At 40.0% G+C, this 26,071-nt stretch overlaps 1 protein-coding gene across 1 annotated transcript; it reads right to left on the bottom strand.

Annotated features, from left to right (window-relative positions):
* Positions 1-511: 511 nt before the first annotated feature.
* PTTG1IP (PTTG1 interacting protein) lies at positions 512-26,071 on the bottom strand. The gene is made up of 7 exons (XM_058187940.1): positions 25,857-26,071; positions 23,567-23,622; positions 18,899-19,007; positions 17,785-17,890; positions 6,131-6,196; positions 4,854-4,900; positions 512-2,850 (listed from the first exon to the last, which is right to left on the bottom strand). The coding sequence occupies exons 1-7, from the start codon at positions 25,954-25,956 to the stop codon at positions 2,804-2,806; spliced, it is 531 nt and encodes a 176-aa protein (XP_058043923.1). The 5' UTR covers positions 25,957-26,071; the 3' UTR covers positions 512-2,803.

The raw sequence follows: 26,071 nt of genomic DNA, 5'->3' as shown, positions 1-26,071 counted from the left end.
AGATGAGCAATATGACATTCCTACTTGAAGCAGTAAAATTATTTCCCTATGGAAAATTCCCTATGAACTTGCAGATTTATCCCTACAGATTGCAAATGGAATGAGGTACAATTCTGTGCAGTTCTCTGGATAAATTGACAGAAGGCATGAGCTAGAGGAATTAGTCATTCTATTAAATTACCCCTCAAAAATACAGAAAATTTCCTTTGCCGCAAATGTGAGAAATAATGAATCTCTATAAAGACATCTACATTCACAGAAAATAAACCAGATAAGAAAAGACTTTGGCCATTTTCTTAATTTAACTGGAATATTTTTTTTTAAAAAAATGCATTTAAATTTTATAATTACCCCTTCTATTTTCTATTGTCAGTATACCATTGTTCTTAGTATTCTTTGTAAATATGGTACCGTACTAAATTTAATTTACGTAAGAAAGTTACTTCCTTAATTTAAGCACAATGGCAAGCATTCCCCAAGGGAAAATATGTTACTTTAGAAAGTATCCAAGTTTCATTAAGTCAGTCACCGAAATCTTTATTTTATAGTGGCAAGGAAATAGCAAGAAATTAATACTAAGTCACTGATTTAATACTTTTTAGTGGCTGATCATTATTTTCAAGCACCTGCACATGTATAGCATGTTATAGTTTTTACATCTTATTTCATCAATCCAGAATTCTGATGCAGAAATACCTTTATACAAGTTGTTTCTACAGTGTTATTCATATCTCAAGAATTTAATGCACATTTTACTACAGCTAGGTGATCTGGAATACCATTAAAATGATTTTAAAAATACACCTGCTTAAAAGAATTTTTTATGATCTGTACATCAGCTGTAGAGTTCCAACAGTAGCCACCCCACCCAGATGTCTTCTATAGAAAATATTTTATGACATTTCTGGTCTAAATGGAAGCACAATCAAGGTACAATTCAGGGGAGAATACAGTTTTGTAGGAGGATACATAGAATCATACAAGAGAGCAGTAACTTACAATAACACAAGAGGGCACTGATTACCTTTGTTAGCAATGGGCTAATATTTATGATCACCAAAAATCTCAAAGGTCCTTAGAAATCCTTAACATTAATGAAGAACTGATTAATCATTCCAGTACATTAAGATGAATTTTGTATCAAGATTAATGTATATCTTAAGAGGAATTCCAGTGTTAACTTCTAAGTTAACTAATAGTTCATGAGAACGTTTTTAGGCAGTGCCTAATGCTACATTCAAATGCAAATTCTGATTTTTAAGATCAAGAGTTCTGAAGATTAATAGGAAGAGATTTTAAAATGTTAATTTATTTAGCCAAATATTTTACATTTTTCACTATTGTTAATCTTAATATGACAAATGATGTGCACGAAAGATTTTGTAATACAGTGCTCTATCTTTTGGAAATGTATATATTCAAGCAGGGAAATTTTTAGAGAAACTTCACTATAACTTTTATAAAACTGTCAACTGAAGAGTCAATATGATTTACATTTCAAAGGAATTGTAGTTACTAGATAATTGAAACACAATACTCACAGGACTACAGAAGAATACTCTATATTTCAGGGCATCAACATTTGAACTGTCTTCAGATGAAAAAAATTTAAGGCTAACAGTGTTCCATGTTCTTCACCAAATCTGCTGTTTTATTTTCTTTCATTCATTTCTCATAGGTAAAGAACTCAAGTAAAATATTCGAGGGTAAAAACTGTAAATTAAAAGTACCCTTTCTTTTTAAAAAAGTTATCATTTAAATCTTTTTTTGAAAATAATTATTTGTTTTCCAATTAACATTAAATATTACAAAATCAATTTTTCTTAGTCTTGATATGCCTTGTCAGAAAAAAAATGTTTACCCTCCAGTGCATAAGACTCAAAATGTAGAATTGTCTGAAAACAGACTATTGCATTAAGCCAAAAGATTTTATCAATAAGACTTAAAGTACATAAACTTACATTGTGGTTATAAAGGACCTTCTTTCTGACATTATACAATAAGTTACCATTTGGATACATAAAGATACAATGTGATATATATTATACATTACAGAGTTTGGCAAATTTTTATTACAATATTAAAGTAATTCAAGAAGACTGAATATAGCTAAACCTTTACAGTTTAAATACATATGGCTAAATGAGTACCAGTATAAAGTTTAAAGCAGTATCAAGCTGTTATTAACATTCAGTTTAATGACTTCTATGGTAGATTTTTAAAGGCACAAAACAGAAGGACTATACATATTTTGCAAAGAAATATAGAATCAATTTATAAAAGTGCAGACCTTTAGAATTCCATGATAACAAAAATATTTTGAGAGCAATTTCTTTCTGGAATAATTTAGTTACTTTTGTGGATGATATTTTTGTATAGGAAATTCCTAAGTATATACAAGGATCTTTAAAACCTTGTATCTACTATTGATATTAAAATGTCTCAAACTGTTGGTCACAGATGAAAAGGATACAGTATGTGTACCATCCTATCCCAATTTATCAGTAAATTTGGCTTAAGACTTTGCTGGCAATTGAAGAATGCACAAAAAGCAAAATATAGTAGTATAAGCATCTGCTTAATAGTTAGGAAAAAATAATGTGAATATATTGCAGCCTCCAGAGTTTTAGAGGTATGTTGGTTTGTTCATTAATTTCAGTCTTCATCTGTCACTGTAACGCTCCATCTTGCATCAAGACCATTTTTCTATTTGCAATTAAGGCATCTAATGTACTTTTTTTTCACAGCTGTACATTATATAGACAGCACTGCCAGATGATATTTGTGTATTTCAAAAGAAATCTTAGTTATTTTCAAATTTGGCATATGGGTTTTCCTCTTTAAACAAACCTGAAAGAAAATATATATATATTTAGAACATTAAAAATATTAGTGGTATGTGGCAAAGTCTAAAAGGCAGTGGGACAGAAGCTGGTCTTATCATATAGCCTTTCCTGATCACCAGAAGGTAAACACTACCACCCCACTCCAAGTGTTTTCATACCCCATTTCTTTCAGCTAGAAGCAAAGCTTAAAACTTCTTATTGTGCTGGACACTTTTATGTTATATGTGCCAGTTCTTTCCTGGCTTCCAAAATGAAGTCAGGAGACCTTTGTCATAAAATCTAATGTTAAGGCTGAAGAGAGGGGTTTCCTCCAAAGGACCAGAAGAAATCTTAAGCTCTGCTTTCTAGCTATCACCTCCATTCTGATGACTCAAAAGAGGAAATAGGAATTAGTTGTCAATTACTAAAAAATGAAGACCACAATGTTATATGTCAGAAACAGGGTTTAGAGAACCTTAAACAGATACCATAGCCGGAAGAGATTAGGAATGTAGATACGGGCATTTAAGGACAGTGAAAGATAGTTGAAGAAGGCCAGCAACCTCGTGGTGAAATAAAGGATGCCTCATAAATTTAACAGGGATGCAGCACTAAGAGAACTGTGGACAGATCATGGAATAAGGCAGCTGTACAAAATCCTACTCTCTAGCTATCAGTAGATCTTTGCCAGCACATGAGGTCAGAAGAGAACACAGAAGTGCATTGGCTGGAATCAACGAACAAGTGATTTTGCAGGGAAAGGAGTAAAATATGAAGAACTTACAGCAGAAATGCCCTTAAAGGTTAAAACAGAACAGAGAAGACAGATTTAAAATTATTAAAATATTAATTTTAAGTAGCAAGACACAGATTAAAAAACAAAACAAGGTACAGAAATATAGGACCTCAAAACAAACTATAACATGCAAAACGAAGTTATAACATAGATTAAAATTAAGAATATCAAGCTAAAATAAGACCATAGTACCAGTAATAGTAGGAAATACATAAAGTAAGAATAAGGTAGAAAAAATAAAACAATTAAGCTGGTTTAATGTAATTTATGGCATATATTTTTATTATTGCAATAAAGAAACATGAAAATGGGACTGTGTTTTGCTTGAATCTGTACTATCCCTGAACCTACAATAGTCAATACTTAATAATTCAGATTGCAGATGTAATGATACGTACAGTAAGAAAAAAGAAATCGCTCAACACCTTTAAATGAACAACTTGTTTTTTTAATAATTTTTAAACCTTTATTACAATTAAGCTATTTATATCTACTGTGTAAAATTGTTTTCTCAAGTATATGCATTTTCAGTTGCAAAGGAACTATCATGCATTTTATAATTCTGAATATCAGCTAATGTGTATATGAAATATGTTATACATTCTTTAGATAAGATCCTAAACAACATTTCAAAGTCCATATCACAATTACTGAAACACAAATACTAAAACCAGTCGGTATACACCATTCTTGCTATGTCAAATAATAGTGCAATTGTTTTCCTCCATCCCTTTCAAATTCAACTTGAGAGGTAGGAGTCAGGAAGTATCAGTCACTTTCTTACATATCAAAACCTGACACATGAAAGGAAGAATTTCACCAGGGGTGAAATTCACTTACCTTCCCTACCAGTTTGCAAATGTGTCCGCACCACACATGTGCTTGCTTCGCTCACATGGACCGTCCGCGCATGCACAAAGCATTCTGCACATGCTCAGAGGCTTAAAATCATTGCAAAAAAGCGATGTCATGATGTCCGCGTGGGTGGGTGGAGCCTCCCCCAGCCGCCGCTACTGGTTTGCCCGAGCCAGATAGAACTGGCTGAATTTCACCCCTGCTGAAAACTATTTTGGGACTTTATAATCAGAGCCCACCAATATGTTAAGCAACATTCTTTGTAACAAAAATACCATGATATAAGGTAGTTTAGCTCACCCCTATATTTTATTACAAAGAGTGGCTTTGTAACAAAGGCTTTACTTTAAAAAGATATAAAATATAGTACACATTACCATATTTTTTCCGAATTTCATCATGTCTAGATTTCATCTCTGCTCTCCTATAGGAAAGATTAAGCATGTTATTTTATGGAAGAAAGAGGAGGAAATCCAAACAAATTACCCTTTATCTAGCAAATAACAAAAATAAATAAATAAAAATATAATGGGTTAGAATTATAAGACAATTACCAGAAATCCTCCACACGCTCCACACACACAATTGTCAGGTGAATGTATATAATGCAGAAATTTTACAAAAGTCTCATATAATCCGATCAGCACAAAACAACTTCCACAATTTCAGTCCAGATATAGACTATCCCATAATGCCTGATCTAAACATTTTATATTCAGTACATCCCTAACACTAAATTTAAAAAAATAACACATTTGCGTCCAAATCATTAAAACAAAAACGAACTGAGACTTATCTATATTAAGATAATTTCCACTAAAGGATGTATTTACAAAATGAGGTGCTTCATACCCAGCTTACAGATCTCATTTTAAAGTTCAAGAATATTTTGAATAATGTAGACTGCTTTATGCAAGAATTTTGCTTTTAAAAAAAGAAATTCACATTTTCAAACTTTTCATTCATTATCTAGATATAAAAAGATCTAGGAATGACACTCATAATTCTGGCAGATTTACAGATATATTACCATGCACACATGCAGTTAATCTAATATGGAATTTTCAGATAATTCATCATATATGGGCATCTTGGATTCCCACAATGAGATCTTAAACATCTGTGCTTGGTGTTCTACACAGACATCTTCCAGAATGGTAAACAGTGGGATAAAGGCATGGACATCAGCAATGACTTGGAAGGTAGAAAGGATAAAGATCAGGGAAAGCGTGAGTAGGTCAATCATGCTTGAATTCAGATGGAACTGCAGCCACGGGGAAGGAAGATGCTGGGAAAATTGGCAGGCAGGCTGGGGCACAGGAGGAGTGGAAAAATGAAAAAGCAGAGGAGGGAAGCAGCTTTGTCTTTCTCAATCTATAAGACCACTCTGGGTTTTGTCTTATCAGAAATTGTTATATGTTCTGCTTTGGTCAAATGGAAAATAGTTTGGACAAATATTCAATCACAGTAAGTTTGCTTCATTCACAAGGAAAAACACATTTCCTTTTTTTTGCCACTCCTATTTATCGTATCTGTGCAAAATTTCAAGAAAACATCCAATTGTGAAGCAAGCTTTCATTCTTGATTTGCATGAAATGACTCAGACTAGAAAAATCAAGCCTGACTTGGTATCCTTAAACTAGAAGGAACGCACCTTTCTTCCTGCCGAATTCTCCTTTGCTCTCTTTCCCTGGCAGCCTTTTCATCATCTTTATCGGCCCTGTTTAAAATAAGATTGCAAACAGATTGCAATATGTCATTATTCCATATTACAAACTCATCAAACCATAAAAAAAATAATCAAAAATAGACTGCCATTAGGGCATCCAGGTGAGATTCTATGGCTGGTTAAATGTCTCTGAAGGTATAGAAAGGGCACTGAGGGGGTGAATGGCACCAGTGCTGACTTCTGGCTGGCAAAGTATTTGGAAACACTTTCTTAATCACTTTCAGATACAATAAATTTACAGTTGAAAAAGTCTTTGAAATCAGGACAAAGAAAACAGCCACCTACTGAGTCAGCATTCCTTCCAAATTACAGAAAGTAAAGCAAAAAGGAAAATAATATTTTAAACACTTTAAAACAAAGCAAAGGTATTTTGATTAAGAAAGATATAAATGGATAAAGAGAATGACATGGTACAAACGTAAAAAGATTAATATTCTGATGAAAGTGCTTTTGGTGCTATTTGAAATTGATTAAATAAATAGACCAGATTTACCAGATCTTTGTGGGAATGAAGATTGTTCAACATCAAAGATAAAAGGCAGTGCAATTTACAAAACATGGTGGTAAGTGTAATGTGAAATCAACAGTGTCACTTAAAAATATAGAAAAATAGACTGAACCCTTTTCTATATCCTTAAGGGTACAGAATTTAGTCAACTTGGCGTTATAGGAATGAGAGAAAAATAATTTTGCTTGAGATTTAGAGCTGCTCCAGAGGATCTTGGAGAAGACATCAGAGGTCAGTCAGATGCTCAGTCTTTTAAGATTTTTTTTGAATGGGATGCAGATGATATGGAGGAAGAAAAAAAGGGATTACTCCAAAGTGTAAAGAATCAACATGCGATTTGCAAAATTAAGACATGTACCAAGGGATACTATTGTGCACTTTGTTAGGAGGAAGACGAGAGACCACGTTTTATAGCCGCTTTTTACTTTCAGATTTAAGAGTAATAATGCAGATATGACTGTACTTAAACAAATCTGAATCAGAATCATACTACTGCACAATAAAAAGGGTATTTTATTTTTACTGACAAGTTGAAATAGAAAATATACCACTTCACTAGGATAAATTGGAAAGAGTGATCTTTCCTTTTGAACACAGAGATTTAAATGAATTCAGTCCAAAAATTAAGAGAATTCCTAGAATAAAACATTCAAGGAATTGGAAGGAATGTAAATGGAAGTGACAGAGGAGCCCAGACAAACAGCCACAAGAAAATGAAAAATTCATGTTAGATGCTGCAGGTATTCACATTTCTAAGTTTCTGGCCTATGTGGAGTTTAAAGTCCTATTTTTTTTCTTCCTAAAGTTTTTCCTGGGAGTGCAGGGTCTGCTTTTTTCAGATCAACAGAATATGGATCCATTAATTATGTCAGAGATTGACTAACCAGCTTGTTATCTCAGGGGTGCCACAAAGAAGAGGGAGTCAAACTATTCTCCAAAGCACCTGAGGGCAGAACAAGAAGCAATGGGTGGAAACTGGTCAAGGAAAGAAGCAGCTTGGAACTAAAAGAGAAATTTCCTGACAGTCAGAATGATTAATGAGTGGAACAACTTGCCTGCAGAAGTTGTGAATGCTTCAATACTGGAAATTTTTAAGAAAATGTTGCATAACCATTTGTCTGAAGTGGTGTAAAGTTTCCTGCCTTGGCAGGGGGTTGGACTAGAAGACCTCCAAGGTCCCTTCCAACTCTGTTGTTGTTGTTGTTATCTGAGCCTAATGTTGTGGATTGATAAATGACTAACCCAAAATCAGCCAGTCGGTTTTTATGCCTAAGGCAGGACTATTTATTTATTTATTTATTTATTTATTTATTTATTTATTTATTAGATTTTTATACTGCCCTTCTCCCGAAGGACTCAGGGCGGTGTACAGCCAATTTTAAAAAACAGTACAATATACAATTAAAACAAAGAATTAAAAAACATATTCTATAGATGGCCGAAATTTAAAATAATTAAATTTAAAACCCTTAAAATTCATAAAATAGTAACCCCAGTTAAAAGTTATTTAAAATTTAAGCCAGTCCCGCTTGAATAAATAAGTGCGTTTTCAGCTCACGGCGGAAGGTCCGAAGGTCAGGTAATTGACGCAAGCCAGGGGGAAGTTCGTTTCAAAGGGTAGGAGCCCCCACAGAGAAGGCCCTTCCCCTGGGGGCTGCCGGCCGACATTGCTTGGCGGACGGCACCCTGAGAAGAACCTCTCTGTGTGAGCGTAGGAGGCAAAAGGTAACAGCAGGCGGTCCCGTAAGTACCCGGGCCCTATGCCATGGAGCGCTTTAAAGGTGGTAACCAAAACCTTAAAGCGCACCCGAAAGACCACAGGTAGCCAGTGCAGTCTGCGCAGGAGCGGTGTTACATGGGAGCCACGTGAGGCTCCCTCAATCACCCACGCAGCTGCATTCTGGACTAACTGAAGCCTCCGAGTGCACTTCAAGGGGAGCCCCATGTAGAGAGCATTGCAATAATCCAGGCGAGAGGTAACCAGAGCGTGAGTGACCGTGCATAAGGCATCCCGGTCGAGGAAGGGGCGCAACTGGCGAACCAGGCACACCTGGTAAAAAGCTCTCCTGGAGACGGCCGCCAAGTGATCTTCAAACGACAGCCGTCCATCCAGGAGAACACCCAAGTTGCGCACCCTTTCCATTGGGGCCAATGACTCGCCCCCAACAGTCAGCTGTGGTTGCAGCTGGCTGTACCGGGGTGCCGGCATTCACAGCCACTCCGTCTTGGAGGGATTAAGCTTGAGCCTGTTTCTCCCCATCCAGACCCGTACGGCTTCCAGGCACCGGGATAGCACTTCAACAGCTTCGTTGGGGTGGCCCGGGGTGGAAAAGTACAGCTGCGTATCGTCAGCGTACAGTTGGTATCTCACCCCAAAGCCACTGATGACCTCGCCCAGCGGCTTCATATAGATGTTGAACAGGAGAGGTGAGAGAATCAACCCCTGTGGCACCCCACAAGTAAGGCGCCTCGCGGTCGATCTCTGCCCACCTGTCAACACCGTCTGCGACCGGTCAGAGAGATAGGAGGAGAACCACCGATAAACGGTGCCTCCCACTCCCAAGCTCTCCAACCGGTGCAGCAGGATACCATGGTCGATGGTATCAAAGCCGCTGAGAGATCTAATAGGACCAGGGCAGAAGAACAACCCCTATCCCTGGCCCTCCAGAGGTCATCCACCAACGCGACCAAAGCTGTCTCTGTACTATATCCGGACCAGAAGCCGGACTGGAACGGGTCTAGATAGACAGCTTCATCCAGGTACTGGGGGAGCTGCCATGCCACCACACTCTCTACAACCTTCACAACAAAGCGAAGATTGGAGACTGGACGATAATTTCCCAAAATAGCTGGGTCCAGAGAAGGCTTCTTGAGGAGGGGTCTCACCACCGCCTCTTTCAAGGCGGCGGGGAAAACCCCTTCCAACAAAGTTTATAATTCCCCGGAGCCAGCCTCGTGTCACCTCCTGTGTGGCCAGCACCAACCAGGAGGGACACGGGTCCAGTAAACATGTAGTGGCATGTAACCTCCCCAGTAATCTGTCCACGTCCTCGAGAGCTACAGAATCAAACTCATCCCAAACAACCTCAACAAGACTCCGTCCTCTCACCTGGATCATCGCAATTTTGGTCCAAACTATCCCGAAGCTGAACGATTTTATCGTATAGATAACCACTAAACTCCTCGGCACGTCCCTGCAAGGGGTCATCCCGCCCCTCCTGATGAAGGAGAGAGCGGGTCACCCGAAACAGGGCGGCTGGGCGGTTATCTGCCGACGCAATGAGGGTGGAAACGTAAGAACGTTTCGCCTCCCTCAGTGCCACTAGGTAGGTCTTAGAAAAAGACCTAACTAGTGTCCGATCAGCTTCGGAACGGCTGGACCTCCAGGTACTCTCTAGGCGTCTTCTCCGGCGTTTCATCTCTCTCAGCTCCTCGGAGAACCAAGGGGCCAATTGAGATCTACGCCAGGTCAGAGGCCGCAAAGGCACGACACGGTCCAAAGCTCTGGCCGCGGCCTGTTCCCAGGCCGCAACTAGTTCTTCAGCCATGCCGTGGGCAAGAACCTCAGGGAATGGCCCAAGCTCCGTCAGGAACCTCTCAGGGTCCATCAGGCGCCTGGGATGGAACCAACGCATTGGTTCCGTCTCCCTGCGGTGGTGAGCAACGGTCCGAAAGTCCAGGCGAAGGAGAAAATGATCTGACCATGACACAAGTTCTGTCACTAAATCTCCTAATTCCAGATCATTTAACCACTGTCCAGAGATATAAATCAGGTCCAGTGTGCCTCCCCCACTGTGTGTAGGGCCATCAGTTACTTGAATCAGGTCCAAGGCCGTCATGGAAGCCTGGAACTCCCGCACCGCCGTCGATGACAAGCTGGCCAATGGCAAGTTGAAATCCCCCATGACCAAAAGTCTGGGAATCTCAACTGCCACTCCAACAAGCATCTCCAGCAGCTCGGGTAGGGCTGTGGTCACGCAGCAAGGAGCCAGGTACGTGATCAACAGACCCATCTGATTCCTATGGCCCCACTTCACAAGGAGGGATTCACAACCGGCTATCTGAGGCACAGTGGACTCCCTCGGCTCTAGACTTTCTCTAATCACAACCGCCACCCCTCCACCCCTACCTTGGGCCCTCGGTTGATGGAATGCTCGGAAACCCGGGGGGCACAGTTCAACCAGGGGTACACCCAACCAGGTCTCCGTAATGCCCATAAAGTCCGCGGACTCCCCCTGAATAAGATCGCAGATCAGGGGGGCCTTATTGACCATAGACCGGGCATTGCACAACAACAACCGAAAGCCCAAACTCCGAGGGTCTTGACCATCCGGGGAACGGGTAAGGACTGGGGGGCCGGAGCACATGATCGCTTTTAGACAGCGAGCACGTGATCCCAGAGAACGATACGGCCCCTCGCTTCCGCCATATCTGCCTCTCCCACTTACCGTATAGATGGAACGACACTCTACACCAGGAACACCCCCCTCCCCCCCCGCCTTCGGACCAGGTAGAATAACGCTGCGAGCAAGCGCAGGGACTGGACAAACCCTCCCAGACGGGTTTCTCCCCCCACCCGTCTCTTCCCTCTCCCCCCTTAAAAAATCCTTATTTAAAAACCTATTAAAAAAACCCCAAAGATTCTTCTTCGACGCATGCCACCTCTCTGGATCCCAAGACCCTTCATTAAGGTAGGCCCTCGATAAAACAGAGGGCCATTCCTGCGAGGCGGGGGAACCTCGCAGTCGTAAGAGTTCGGGAGGCGAATATCTCATGGAAGATTAAAATAACAGCAGAAAAAAGGGGCATCCCTAGCCGGCATAAATATTGCTGTTGTCATAAAACCGTCCCCACTGTCTGCTTGATCCCTATCACATCGTTGTTCTTGATGTTGTTATTAATTGACGTTGTCGTTGATGTTGTTATCTTATTAAAGGCTAGTATGCTGCAGATGAAAATTGCAACCAGGAGTCGAGCCATGGCCAAAAGTTTGGGCCGGGAAACAGCTGATGACTATCATGGCCAAAGTCAGGCCCCACCATTTCAGCCGCTGATGATAATTGCGGCCTGGGGAACAGGCCAGACCAGGCCGGAACGCTGACCCATGCCACAAAATGGCCGCAAGACCCATAAAGGCTGAAAGATCAAAGGGATCAGCCAAAGCCAACAAGTCTAAAAACGAAGGGAACTTCCGCAGACCAGTAGTATTAAGACGAACCTCACAGAAGAACGCCATCGGGGATCGGGCTGTCCGTAGGCCACTGATGAAAATAGCGGTCCGGTGCGCCGCTGCAGGGAAATCACCATCTGAAACCAAGAGCCTGATCATAGTTAAGGACCAGGCCAGTGGAGCGACTGGTAAATGGAAATTGATGAAACTTTGGACTGATGAAAGTTCCGTCCACACTGCCGCTGATGTCAAATATGGCGACAAAATTCCGACAAAATATCGACCGCCAGAACCGCCAGAGTCCAAGGCCGCTGATGTCAAATGCGGCAAAAAATCCTGGCCGCCGATGTTGTTCGCAGTTAGTGTTCAATTAATAGTGATTTCCGCCCACCAGCGCCACCAGAGCCGCTGATATCCAAGCCGCTGCTACCAAATGCGGCAGGAGTTCTAGCCGCCGATGTCATTAGCGGCTAGTAAACAGCAGTCCGGCAGGCCATCTTCAAAGAGCGCCGTTCCGCACCCCCCAAAATGGCCGCCGCCATCTGCTGCTCGATCAGGACTTCAGCCCCGTTCTCGGCAGCCGAGGAGCCAACGAGGCCCAAAGACCTCTCTCTCAGTTGCCGAAACGATGGAATACGAGGCGGAAAACTCAGGCAGCTTGGCGGTCGGCACATACAGCTTCTCGGCCTAGGGAACCCAGCCTGCTGTCTTCAAGAGGATCAAGTCGCCGCCATACTCGCGCATGCGCAGAAGAAGAACTCAAAGACTAGAAGAAGAAGACTAGAACCCAAAGTCTCCCGGTTTCTAGCCTAATGCCTTTGCCATTAAACAAACTGGCTCTCTTTAAATGCCTAATGTGGAGTATAAATAGAGCAAATGCTCCTCAAAAAGAAAGACAATTATTTCATTATAAAAGAAAATGAAACAATATGTAAGGCATAAGATCATGTGAAATGTTAGTACCACTTTATAATGCCTAGGTAAGACCACACTTGGAATATTACATCCAATTTTGGTCAAAATATAAAAAAGATGTTGAGACTCTAAAAAGAGTGCAAACAAAAGCAACAAAGATAATTAGGGGATTGGAGACTAAAAGGTATGAATATTTTATGATGTATGAAAAATAGTTGCAGGAAGAATAGTTGAGTAAGTTTAATGAAAAGATGGACTATCTATCTATCAATATCTAAGGGCTGCCACAAAGCAGAGGGAGTCAACCTGTTCTCCAAAGCACCTGAAGGCAGAACTAGAAGCAATAGATGGAAACTAATTAAGGAGAGAAGCAACCTAGAAATAAGGAGAAATTTCTTGACAGTTAGAACAATTAATTAGTGGAATGGCCTGCCTTCAGAAGTTATGGGTACTGCATCCATGGAGGTTTTTAAGAAGAGATTGGACAATCATTTCTCTGAAATGGTATAGAGTCTCCTATTTAAGCAGGGTTGGAGTAGAGGAACTCCAAGGTCCCTTCCAAATTTGTTATTTTTTTGTAACTTGTTAAAATAAATGCATATAAGAAAAAAGGAGACAAAATATTTGATTTGCAAAAATGTGGGTAAATAATTTATTTCAGCAGGAGCCAGAAAGAGAAATGGTTTATATATAAACCCCTAATTACAACCAGAACTAATTTTGACTAATAGTTATGGTAGATATGTAGGGTTGAAGCTATTTGCATGGGACCAACACTGACAAAGGGAATTTATACTCCAAATAAAGCTAAAATAACATTTTACAAAGGACTTATGGATAAACTAACAGACTTACCATATGAAAGCTGGTTTTAATGGGAGAGTAATGGAGTAATGTGTCAACAAAAAGATTGAATTTTTGAGAAAGATATTAAAATGACACAAAGTAAAGGTAAGGGTTTTTTTAAAAATATAGACAACTTAGAATTGTGGATGCATGGAGATACAAGAATGGTGGTGCAAAAGAATATACTTATTTTTGTTCAAATACATACAGTACAGGTAGTCCTCAACTTACAACAGTTCATTTAGTGAGTGTTCAAAGTTACAACGGTGCTGAAAAAAGTGAAATGAGTATTTTTCACACTCATGAAAGTTGCAGCATTCCTATGGTCACATGATCAAAATTCAGATGCTCAGCAACTGGTTCATATTTATGACCATTGCAATGTCCTTGGGTCATGTGATCACCTTTTGCGACCTTCTAACAAGCAGAGTCAATGGGGAAGCCAGAGTCACTGAACAACAATGTGACTAACTAAACAACTGTAGTGATTCACTTAACAACTGTGGCAAGAAAGGTCGTAAAATGAGGTAAAATTCACTTAACAAATGTTTCACTTAGCAACATAAATTTTGAGTTCAATTGTGGTCGTAACTCAAGGACAACCTGTAGATCTTTTTCAAGAATTGAAGAATATTGTTCAAAGAGTGGAGATACTGCCAAAGACCTTTTCAGACACAACCCAGAGACTTTAGCACTTAAAAAAGTGGTTCTTTCAGAGGGAGGTTAAATGAAACATTGTTTTAGAAAGCAGTTGTATTGGATGATTGAAAAAAAGGTTAGAAGAATTTTTATTCATCTTAATAAAGGTACAGACATAAAGATTGTTTGGGGCACAAGTACAGCTTTTATGAGGGGACATTTTATGTAACAAAAGCTCTCCCAGAAAAGGACAAGGAAAAAAAGCAATTTTAGATAATAATCTTAGAGAAAGAGTGTAAATTATAAATTTTATGTGCTTCTTTATAACTTGAGGAGCCACAGTGAAGCAGTATATAAGTCTAAGTGCTATTGCTGAAGAGCTAGTTGCGGCCTGGGAACGGCTGGAGCTTTGGACCGTGTCGTGCCCTTGCGGCCTCTGACCCGGCGTAGGCCTCGCCCGGCCCCTTGGTTCTCCGAGGGGCTGAGAGAGATGAAACGCCGGAGAAGACGCCTAGAGAAGCTGACCGAACACTAGTTAGATCCTATTCTAGGACCTACCTAGTGGCAATGAGGGAGGCGAGGCGTTCCTATGCTTCCACCCTCATTGCGTCGGCAGATAACCGCCCGGCCGCCCTGTTTCGGGTGACCCGCTCCCTCCTTCATCAGGAGGTGCGGGATGACCCGTTGCAGGGCCGTGCCGAGGAGTTTAGTGGTTATCTATACGACAAAATCGTTCAGCTCCGGGACGGCTTGGACGAGTGGGATGATCCAGGTGGGAGGCGGAGTCGCGTCTTGTGGAGGTTATTTGGGATGAGTTTGACCCTGTGACTCTCGAGGACGTGGACAGGTTGCTGGGGAGGCTGCATACTACGACATGTTTACTGGACCCGTGCCCTTCCTGGCTGGTGCTGGCCTCCCGGGAAGTGACACGAGGCTGGCTCCAGGGGATTACCAACGCTTCTTTGTTGGAGGGAGTTTTCCCTGCTGCCTTGAAGGAGGCAGTGGTGAGACCCCTCCTCAAGAAGCCTTCCCTGGACCCAGCTATTTTAGGTAATTACCGTCCGGTCTCCAACCTTCGCTTCACTGGCAGCTACCCCAGTACCTGGATGAAGCCGTCTATCTAGACCCGTTCCAGTCCGGTTTCCGACCCGGATACAGCACGGAGACAGCTTTGGTCGCGTTGGTGGATGATCTCTGGAGGGCCAGAGACAGGGGTTATTCCTCTGCTCTGGTCCTATTAGACCTCTCAGCGGCTTTCGATACCATCGACCATGGTATCCTGCTGCACCGGTTGGAGGGATTGGGAGTGGGAGGCACCGTTTATCGGTGGTTCTCCTCCTATCTCTCCGACGATGCATGAGCAGTGTTGACAGGGGGCAGAGGTGGGCCGCGAGACACCTCACTTGTGGGGTGCCGCGGGGTCGATTCTCTCACCCTCCTGTTCAACATCTATATGAAACCGTTGGGTGAGATCATCAGTGGCTTTGGGGTGAGATATCAACTGTCGCTGATGATACTCAGCTGTACTTTTCACCCGGGCCACCCCAGCGAAGCTGTCAGTGCTGTCCCGGTGTTTGGAGGTCACGGGTCTGGATGGGGAGGAACAGGCTCAAGCTCAATCCCTCCAAGACGGAGTGGCTGTGGATGCGGCACCCGATACAGTCAGCTGCAGCCGCAGCTGACTGTTGAGGCAGTTATTGGCCCCAAAGGAGGAGTGCGCAGCTTGGGTGTTCTCCTGGATGCGGCTGTCGTTTGAAGATCATTTGGCGGCCGTCTCCAGGAGAGCCTTCCACCAGGTTCGCCTGGTGCGCCAGTTCGCCTTCCTTGATCGGGATGCCCTATGCACAGTCACTCACGCTCTGGTTACCTCCGCCTGGATTATTGCAATGCTCTCTACATGGGGCTCCCCTTGAGATGCCCTCGGAGGCTTCAGTTGGTCCAGAATGCAGCTGCGCGGGTGATAGAGAGTCACGCGTAGCTCACATGTGACACCTCTCCTCGCAGACTGCACTGGCTTCCTGTTGCCTTTGGTGCATTTCAAGGTCTTGGTAACCACCTTTAAAAGCGCTCCATGGCTTGGGACCTGGGTACTTACGGGACCGCCTTCTGTTACCTCATGCCTCCCACCGACCCGTGCGCTCCCACAGAGGGCCTTCTCAGGGTGCCGTCCGCCAGACAATGTCGGCTGGCGGCCCCAGAGGAAGATCCTTCTCTGTGGGGGCTACTCTTTGGAACGAACTCCCCTGGTTTCGTCAAATAAAGCTAAAATAACATTTTACAAAGGACTTATGGATAAACTAACAGACTTACCATATGAAAGCTGGTTTTAATGGGAGAGTAATGGAGTAATGTGTCAACAAAAAGATTGAATTTTTGAGAAAGATATTAAAATGACACAAAGTAAAGGTAAGGGTTTTTTTAAAAATATAGACAACTTAGAATTGTGGATGCATGGAGATACAAGAATGGTGGTGCAAAAGAATATACTTATTTTTGTTCAAATACATACAGTACAGGTAGTCCTCAACTTACAACAGTTCATTTAGTGAGTGTTCAAAGTTACAACGGTGCTGAAAAAAGTGAAATGAGTATTTTTCACACTCATGAAAGTTGCAGCATTCCTATGGTCACATGATCAAAATTCAGATGCTCAGCAACTGGTTCATATTTATGACCATTGCAATGTCCTTGGGTCATGTGATCACCTTTTGCGACCTTCTAACAAGCAGAGTCAATGGGGAAGCCAGAGTCACTGAACAACAATGTGACTAACTAAACAACTGTAGTGATTCACTTAACAACTGTGGCAAGAAAGGTCGTAAAATGGGGTAAAATTCACTTAACAAATGTTTCACTTAGCAACATAAATTTTGAGTTCAATTGTGGTCGTAACTCAAGGACAACCTGTAGATCTTTTTCAAGAATTGAAGAATATTGTTCAAAGAGTGGAGATACTGCCAAAGACCTTTTCAGACACAACCCAGAGACTTTAGCACTTAAAAAAGTGGTTCTTTCAGAGGGAGGTTAAATGAAACATTGTTTTAGAAAGCAGTTGTATTGGATGATTGAAAAAAAGGTTAGAAGAATTTTTATTCATCTTAATAAAGGTACAGACATAAAGATTGTTTGGGGCACAAGTACAGCTTTTATGAGGGGACATTTTATGTAACAAAAGCTCTCCCAGAAAAGGACAAGGAAAAAAAGCAATTTTAGATAATAATCTTAGAGAAAGAGTGTAAATTATAAATTTTATGTGCTTCTTTATAACTTGAGGAGCCACAGTGAAGCAGTATATAAGTCTAAGTGCTATTGCCATTTTTCATTTGTCTCTCTTTTTTTTACTTATTACTCCTCTTTCAAAATTTGTATTTTTATTCTTTAATAAAAACTATAGTAAAACTTTAATAAAATATTTAATAAAAACTATATCTTTAATAAAAACTATAGTAAAACATATTGCTATTCTAATATAAAATTCTCCCAAAATCAATTGATACTTGCTTTCTGTTCTTTTTTTTCCTGCAGCAGAAACAGCAACAGATGAAAAGTGTGACAAGGATTATTCCTCCCACTACAGACATGGTAATGATCAGTGCTTCAAAATTCACTGAAATATTTAAACACAAAAAAGTTAGTGTGGAAACTAACTGCCGAAGAAATATTCATTTAGTCAATTTAAAGTCCTAATTGTTTATTTTAAAAGACAAAATATTTCAAGCAAAGATTGAAAGCTTGTATCTTGAGGAATCTATATATATGTTAGACAAGTTTCATACAAATGAGTTATGAAGAGGCAAATTAAAGCTCTCTGCAGTAAAAAGAATTGAATATATTTAGTCTCACTGGCAGCTGATTTCCCTCCCACCCAAATTTTAACTTTCATAGTCATGAATATGAAATTTGAAATGGGGGGGGGAAATCAGCTGCCACTAAAATTCCCCCTCCCCAATTTTTTTTAACTCTCATAGACATGAATATGAACTTTCAAAATCAGAAGCTGCATATTTTCAAGTTACCAAATGCTGCAGTCAGGCAGAGAATGATATGAGTTATATTTTAATTAATTTATTAATTGATTAGATTATTATCCAGCCTTTATTATTTTATAAATAACTCAAGGTGGCAAACATACCTAATAATCCTTCCTCCTATTTTCTCCATAATAGCAACCCTGTGAACCCTGTGAGATTTAGGCTAAGTGTATGTGAGTGGTCCAAATTCGCTCAGTTGGCTTTCATGCCTTAGGCAGGACTAGAACTCACAGTCTCCTGGTTTCTAGGCCAATACTTTAACCAAACTGACTCTATTTGCAATTCCTTGTACAATCACCACAGAGTTAATATTTGTATTGATTAGCTACTGATAAATTTTTAATTCATTAAATATTTGTATGATACAACTGGGAGATACTGATATAAAAGAGGTTTTGCTCCAATCACCTTGAAAACCATGGTAATTTGAACTGTACTTGTTGCAAAGAAACTGTAAGCTCCTGTTAAGAAGTTAATCCTACAAGACTTTACAGTAATATGAAATATTTGAAGGAGGAAAAGGGTATTGTCTGAAACATAACATAGTAATGACAACTAAAAGAAAATTTCTTGAGCGAACTTACCCCAACATACGCCCCAGCGTGCAGAGCTCAGTGCACAAAGAGAACTTGGAGGGAGGATATTCCGAACAGGATACTCCACGCATTTTTTGCTGCTGCTGCACCATAAACACTAGAAGAAGAAAAAATGTGATTAAATAACACAAGCTAAGAGAGATTGCAAAAGTCAATTAATAAATGAATCAGTATTTTATTATGCATTACAAAACTTTGGGGGGTGTTGTTTCTGTAAGGGGCCTGAAGTAGCATGAGAGTCAAAGAGTAATAAAAATAAAAAGTACAATAATATTTATATCAATACAATAATGAATCACAATTGTCATCACCATAATATGGCATTTAGCTCAGATACATTTTCTTTTTTAAAAAAAGTTTTACTAGCTTCCTATATCTCAAGAATAGGATCAAAGTCCCATTTCTGGTGGCAAGACATTCTATAATAAGGGAGCTTCAGCAGAAAATGGTCACTTCCAAGTCCTGTCATGTATGATTGGGAACCCTTAGTAGATATTCCCTGTTGGCATGCCTTGAGAAGATTTTATACCAGGTAAGTAATCTGGGAGATGTTCAGGCTTCAAGCGATGTAGAATGCTATAGGCTATCACCAGCACCTTGAATTACGCTCAGAAACCAACCAATCATGGAACCAATTTTATATGGCAATAATAAACTATCCATGCACATAGGTGGACTGCTATCTTTGCTATAGCTGGAGTTTCTAGATGGCTTTCAAGGGCAGGCGCCTATAGCTTAAGTAACAATAAATTATCCAAACTGTGACAAAGGATGAGTGATCTTTATTACATAAGAATAGTTATCAGTGGTACACAAGTTGAGCAAAGGGCTCAATGTAGATATTAAATGAAATGAAAGAGTCAAGCCTTGTGGCATTTTATACTGACTGCCCAATGGCTCAACCTTTCATCCTCCCCGTCACTCCTAACTGAGAACATCCATTCAGGAAAGAGCAGAGCCACCACTGAACAGTGTCCCCAATTTCTATCCCTTTCAGTCCAGGCATCCAGAAGGGTGATATTTTTGATGCTATTAAAGACTGCCAAGAAATCCAACAGAATAGGGTCATAGTCCTCATCCAGGTTCTGCCACAGGTCATCAGCAGAAATGACCAATGCAGTTTCTGTCCTGCACTTTTAAAAACATTTGTTTCCCCATGAAAACAGAAGGCTATTCATTAAACGGATTCAACAATGCTTCTTATCAAAATGCTGAATTTAGCACATACTATGCCAAGAGAATCCAAGAAAAAAAAAAGAGAAAAAAAAATCCAATTCAGAATTTTAAGGAAAAAAGGAGCACACACATTATGCATTTACTATTATGAAAAAGGTACAGAAATTTATAAACCAGAACATTTGCAAAGTAAAGAACAGAGAAGCAAATAGGTAAAAACTTGCGAACAGCATTTAAATCGTTTGATATAAACCCTCTGGATAAGCAGGATTTCTGTTAATCAGTAAGAGTATTTTGTGCCAATGGAGTACAGCGAGTCCAATTAAGTTCCAGAACTGAATAATACTTTTGTCCTAATCAAAGGCTTTAGAAATGCTTGATTTAAGAACTTTAACTTGCAAACATACAAGCAGGCTTAAACTGATAGATTAGTTAATTAAAAAGTGAGCTCTGTCAATGGTTGTTAGCTAAAATTTAAAGCAGAGCATTTCTCAACTTCCAGCAAGATTTTTCTTCAATCTTTGCCCCATGCCTCACAAAAGTTAAGCCACGCTAGATGCTGCACATCCTGTTTTTCAATATTCATCAAGGCAGCTTTTTCCACCTTTGATTTTCAGGTAGTTGCAATAACTGCCACCTGTTTAAAGAATATTCTGTTCCCAAGATAAATTGTCAGTATTTGAATACACTGATTCAAAGTTACATATTTTCCTGTATCATGCGGTTTGCATCACTTTCCTAATGGAACCTGAAGCTTTTCATATTGTCCTAATGTGTACATCAGTACGTTATTTGACAATTATAATTTTCATATTCTCATATAAGATTAAGAGATTCTTCAGCTTTACAGGTTTCTTTGTCGGAAACAGTACATGTTATGCTCACTCTATAAAGCAATATAGACTATAAAATTATATTCTTTGCAGTGATTTGTAGTCATTTTATCCACTTTTATCTCCATCATGCATTTCCATTTTTTGATCAAATATTTATATTTCAAATAAGTATAAAATGCATCAATGCAGTTTATTATTGTACACAATGCTTAGTAAGCAAATCAGCTGATATATAAACCACAGAAGATAACAGTAAGCTCTCACTTTAATGGATTAATGAGGGGAATGCTGTCTGCTATACATGAATATCCTTCAGATTTCGTTTGCATGCATAGCACTACTGTATACATGTATAAAATAGCCAATTGGACTTTATGCACATGTAACATGGCAAAGTGCCTGGCCAATGCATTTGCTAACTGAGTTGCAGTACAGGCTCTATTATGACAACCATAGGAAACAAAATAATTGCTGAAGAGATTTTTTACAACTCCTATCCTTCATAATGCCTTATGAAATGTTAATTTTGTACAGGAAGCTTCTCTGCTCCTGTCAAACAACAAAGCTATAACATTGATTCTTGGCTAGTATGGAACTTAATTTGGAGTTTAAAGTATTGCTAACTTTATACATTTCCAAAATTTATCCATTTCAATTTCAAAAGTGTGAAAAGGCAGTTTAGCTCATTTTTCCAAACAATTAAAAACAATAAAATATTTTTAATGATTGTAAACATTTTCTTCTTTCCCCTAGTATTTGTTTCATATAAATTTTTTAGCAAGTTGATGATTTTCATTTTTCATGTTTTTGCTTTAACCTTCCTATAAGCTACTGTAATACATAATCATCTTTAATGCCATTTTCCTCTTTAACTAGCTTCTCCTTGAATAAAGTACTTTCTGTTCTCATTTATAGGGCAACATTTCCCTTTCATACCACTAAGATGCCACATGTCATGCATCTGACTCTTTCCCATTCTGATGTCTTGCATTTTTGCCACCCTTCCGACCTAAGACAAAATATTGTTTAAGATAACTCTTTCTCTCAGTTCCCCATTTTTAACTTTGTCTTTTGCACTAATGGGTAGAAATGGATTAAAAAAAGCTAAAAACAATTATGAGATTTAATTCAGGCAAACAGCAGGCTTAGAAGAATGAAACCTTCCCAAAACATTAATTCTAAACAAATCATGCAACTGGATACTAATAGACAATTTAGTTTCAGACTACAAATTCTGTAAATTCCAACCAAATGGGGACCGAAATTCAGACCTGATGTGTCCTGTGCCATACCAAACATTTCTACCTCCTGGAATGTATACAAGGTTTTGAAGAATGGATGCTGTAATTCTTTCTCCCTTCTGAGGATTATTACAAACCAACAGCAAGAACAAGGTGTGCTTCTTAAATGCGCTGGTTCTTACTCTGTTCATTTTAAAAAAAGGTAACTTCACCAGTGCAGCTCAAATTCTGCAGAGCAGAGCAAGAGACTCTAGGGGCCCACTAGTAATTAACAGCTCAAGTATTGAAACATTCTCAGTTGCATTCCCAATTCTCAGAATAAAGCCCAATGGGGCCAATTCTCAAGTTAGAATACACAGAGCTGCAATGCAAATGTAGTTAGGCTAATATTATTCAGTAAGATTACTTTTGCACCATTTTGGTTTGCACTTTCAGAAATCCTTTTTAAGTAGAAAGTTAGCATAAACATAAATCAGAAATAAAACAGATGTAATTAGCTTTCTTTTGCATGACAAACTTTTTTTTTAACAATAGCCAATCCATTGTGCAAACAGATAGAATATACATTTTATGGCTGAGCAGCATTTCACCATCTTATGACTCACACTATTAAATTATTTGTAACCTCAAGGCATTCTTGGAAATTATGATAATGGAAGCTAGAGCTTTTTATCCTGATGTTTTTATAAGTATTAGCAATTGCAAAAAGTCAGATGAAATAGGGAAGATATCTGCAAGAACATTGATATCCCTAGGCATCATACTGAGTAATTGATGTACAAAACTGAACTGTATTCATTAGTAATATACCATTTCCGTATAATTAAAATATAACTTTTGAGAACAAATAAAACTGTTTCTTCCTTCCTCAATCTTTAGCATTAGCTTAGGTTCGATAATTATATGATTCAACATGTTTCTAAACAGAATTTAGCAACCATTTAAAATTGGGTGTGCATGGGTTTTTCAGAGCATTATAACCTTATAAGAAAAGAAATCGCAGCACTTTCTTGAAATTTAACTTATCACATTTTTAAACAAACATAATAAAATATATAAACAATTCTGCTTGAAAATTAAGACTTTTTTCTACTACATTACCATTCCTAGGCTTAAATAAAATATATATAATCACCTGTTTCTATTTCAACAGCCCACTATCTAATACACAGTCATGTGATATCCTAATCAGGAAGCTGGGTAAATATGTACATATATTCTATAACATATGCAGAAATCATTTTTATGACACTAGGTATGGTACTTTATAACACTGGAACTTGTTATATAAATCAGAATATCTGAACAGCTCTAGATTAGGCTGCCCTTGAAATCACTGCATGAAGCAAGTGTAGATCAGGATTTTATTTAGAGAACAGCTGTTTACTAATTATGTTACTTACTGTGACATTTTTCAGGCATTCTTCACAAGTTTTATTTGTGTACTTCTGGCACCCCACTGTGAAAATAAGTTAATAATTAAGTTAATCTCTTCATTTTCCCAGCTTCTCTCCTGTCTTTGTTTGTTTTGTTTTGCAGTCAGACATAAAGCTGGATCCTTTGTGATTGAATGTCCAGAATCAAAGCTATTTGTCTGTAATAATACTTACTTCTTGTTTGGAGAGATAACAGTAAGTGAACATCCAACACATTATTTTTATATGTTGAAGCAGGAGTGTCAAACTCAAAGCCTGGGGGCTGGATCTGTCGTCCGCCCCCCCCCCCCCCGTGGGCCCCCCTGGAAACATGGAAGGACCAGCTTGCAGGGCCTCTGCAGGCAAAAAGGGAGCTGGCAGAGGGTTGCAGGAGGCCATTGCAGCCAAAAATGTAGCTTGGGAGCCCGTTTTCACTAGCAGAGAGTTATGGCCACCACAGATGCCTCTGACACAAGTGACGTCAAGTTGGCCATGCCCACTATGGCCATGCCCCCTCACCTCCGCCCCAAAGTCAAACACAACCTGATGCTGCCCTTAATGAAATTGAGTTTGACACCCTTGCCTTAAAGACAGCTGTTAAGCTTCTCTTCTATAAAAACAGCAGTCTTTTTTCCATTTATGTCCGATTCTCACAGACTTCCTGGAGAAGTCCCTCTAGTTTTCTTGGCAAAGATCAGAGTGGTTTTTCCCTGTTCCTCCTTCCTAGAGCTCAGAGAAAATGACTAGCCCAACATTATGGAGTTCACTTTGTGCCTAAGGCAGGACTAGGACTAGAACTCATGGTCTTCTGGTTTCTACCTTAACCTTACATCAAACTGACTTTCAAAGAGCCTTACACAATTCTTAACAGGTTATATGTACTTCGTTCAAGTACAAGAACAAATGCTTTAGCATTCTGGTAGTTGCATTAGTTGCATCAGGTCAGTAGTTGCATCAGGTCAGACATTTCATTTACATATAATACTGATAGGGATACATCATAATCCTGCTTTATACAAATTAAATTGGACACAAACTCAAATGCCAGAGTTTGTGTCCAAAGAACGCAAATCAACAGGATTAGATGTAAATTATTATACCAGTGCTATATCCCATTTTGAAAGCCAGTTTTGTATGGGCACCAGGCTGGAATCCAGAAACTGTTTGTTCTAATCCTACCTGAGCATGAAGTCAGCTGGGTGACTTTGGGCCAGTCACTCAGCCCTAGGAAACTGGCACCGACAACCACTTTCAAAAACAACTTTACAAGGAAACTAGAGACTTGTACAGGCAGTCTCAGGAAGCAACATTAACTCAAAGGCATACAGAGAGACATACATACAGAATTCCCTTTTTGGATTGTCTAGAGAGGTCCCCAACCTTTTTGACACCAGGGACCGGTTTTGTGGAAGACATGGCCAGGAGGGGAGGATGATTTTGGTTTCACTCACTCACCCAACATTCACTTCCAATTTTGTAGCTGGATCGTAATAGGACGTTGGGGGCGGGGGGGGGGCGGGAAGAGACCTCTAGTCTACAGCTATCATCACTTTAAGCCATCTCAGATTGCATTCTTATCTACCCTTTACTCAGATCCAGTGAGTTCAGGGAAGTATAAATTCAGTTTTAATTACAGTTGAAATATTTATCGATATAAAAGTTTTGAAGCAACATACTTCGTATCTCCTATGCGATGGGAAAACTGGTACCGTGTTTTTAGAATGCTTTTTGTTGTGGGTCACTTTCATAGTATTTTGAATTTTAAACATTGGAAAAGGGAAAGACGACGTTGAATACAGTAAAAACAAACTTTAAATCAATTCAATAGTTATGTAACAGATTAAACACCAGTGCTCTGGAATACAAATATGCAGCTTTGCAGATGCTGACAAACCGCACCTCCCATTAATTCCAAATTACGAGGCACGCTGAGCGCTTTAGTTCAACATCTGCAGAGCCACAGATCGTTGTCCACTCTTGAGTTACAGGTTTCTTTCTCACCTCGACACCCGTATTAGAGCAAGCGCAGCGATCCGGAGACCAGACCACAAGGGTGGCGGCTCCTATTCCCCTCTCCCCCATTCCCCAAAATACACCCGCTGCTCTTCTTTGCTTTTTAAATTCGGGACTCAAAGCCGAAGAGACGAAAAAGCCGAAGCGGCGGCACAAAGTGTACAAGGAGCCTCGCAACTGCTCCGACGACATTCCCGAACAATCCCCACGGTAGCCTCTATAGTATATACCGCCCATGTCCCATAGCAGCTCCGGAGTCTCTTACTTTCTTGGCCAGCGGCCGCCAGAGTGCCCAGGACCATGGTATTCAGAGTCCAGAGGAGCAGCGGGAGGCCCAGCAGATACAAGCGGCCCAAGAAACCCATGGCGACTGAAACAAGCAAAGAGGCCGCCTCTCCGAGCCTCTTCGGCTCCGCTCCGCTCGCCCGATTTTTCAAGACCGGAAAACAACCCCAGGAGAGAGGCGTCCGGGCCCGCCCA

Source organism: Ahaetulla prasina, chromosome 6, assembly GCF_028640845.1.
Source record: "Ahaetulla prasina isolate Xishuangbanna chromosome 6, ASM2864084v1, whole genome shotgun sequence".
Taxonomy (NCBI): Eukaryota; Metazoa; Chordata; class Lepidosauria; order Squamata; family Colubridae; genus Ahaetulla; species Ahaetulla prasina.
The sequence above is the reverse complement of the archived record's forward strand: the minus strand, read 5'-3'. Positions and strand labels throughout refer to the sequence as shown.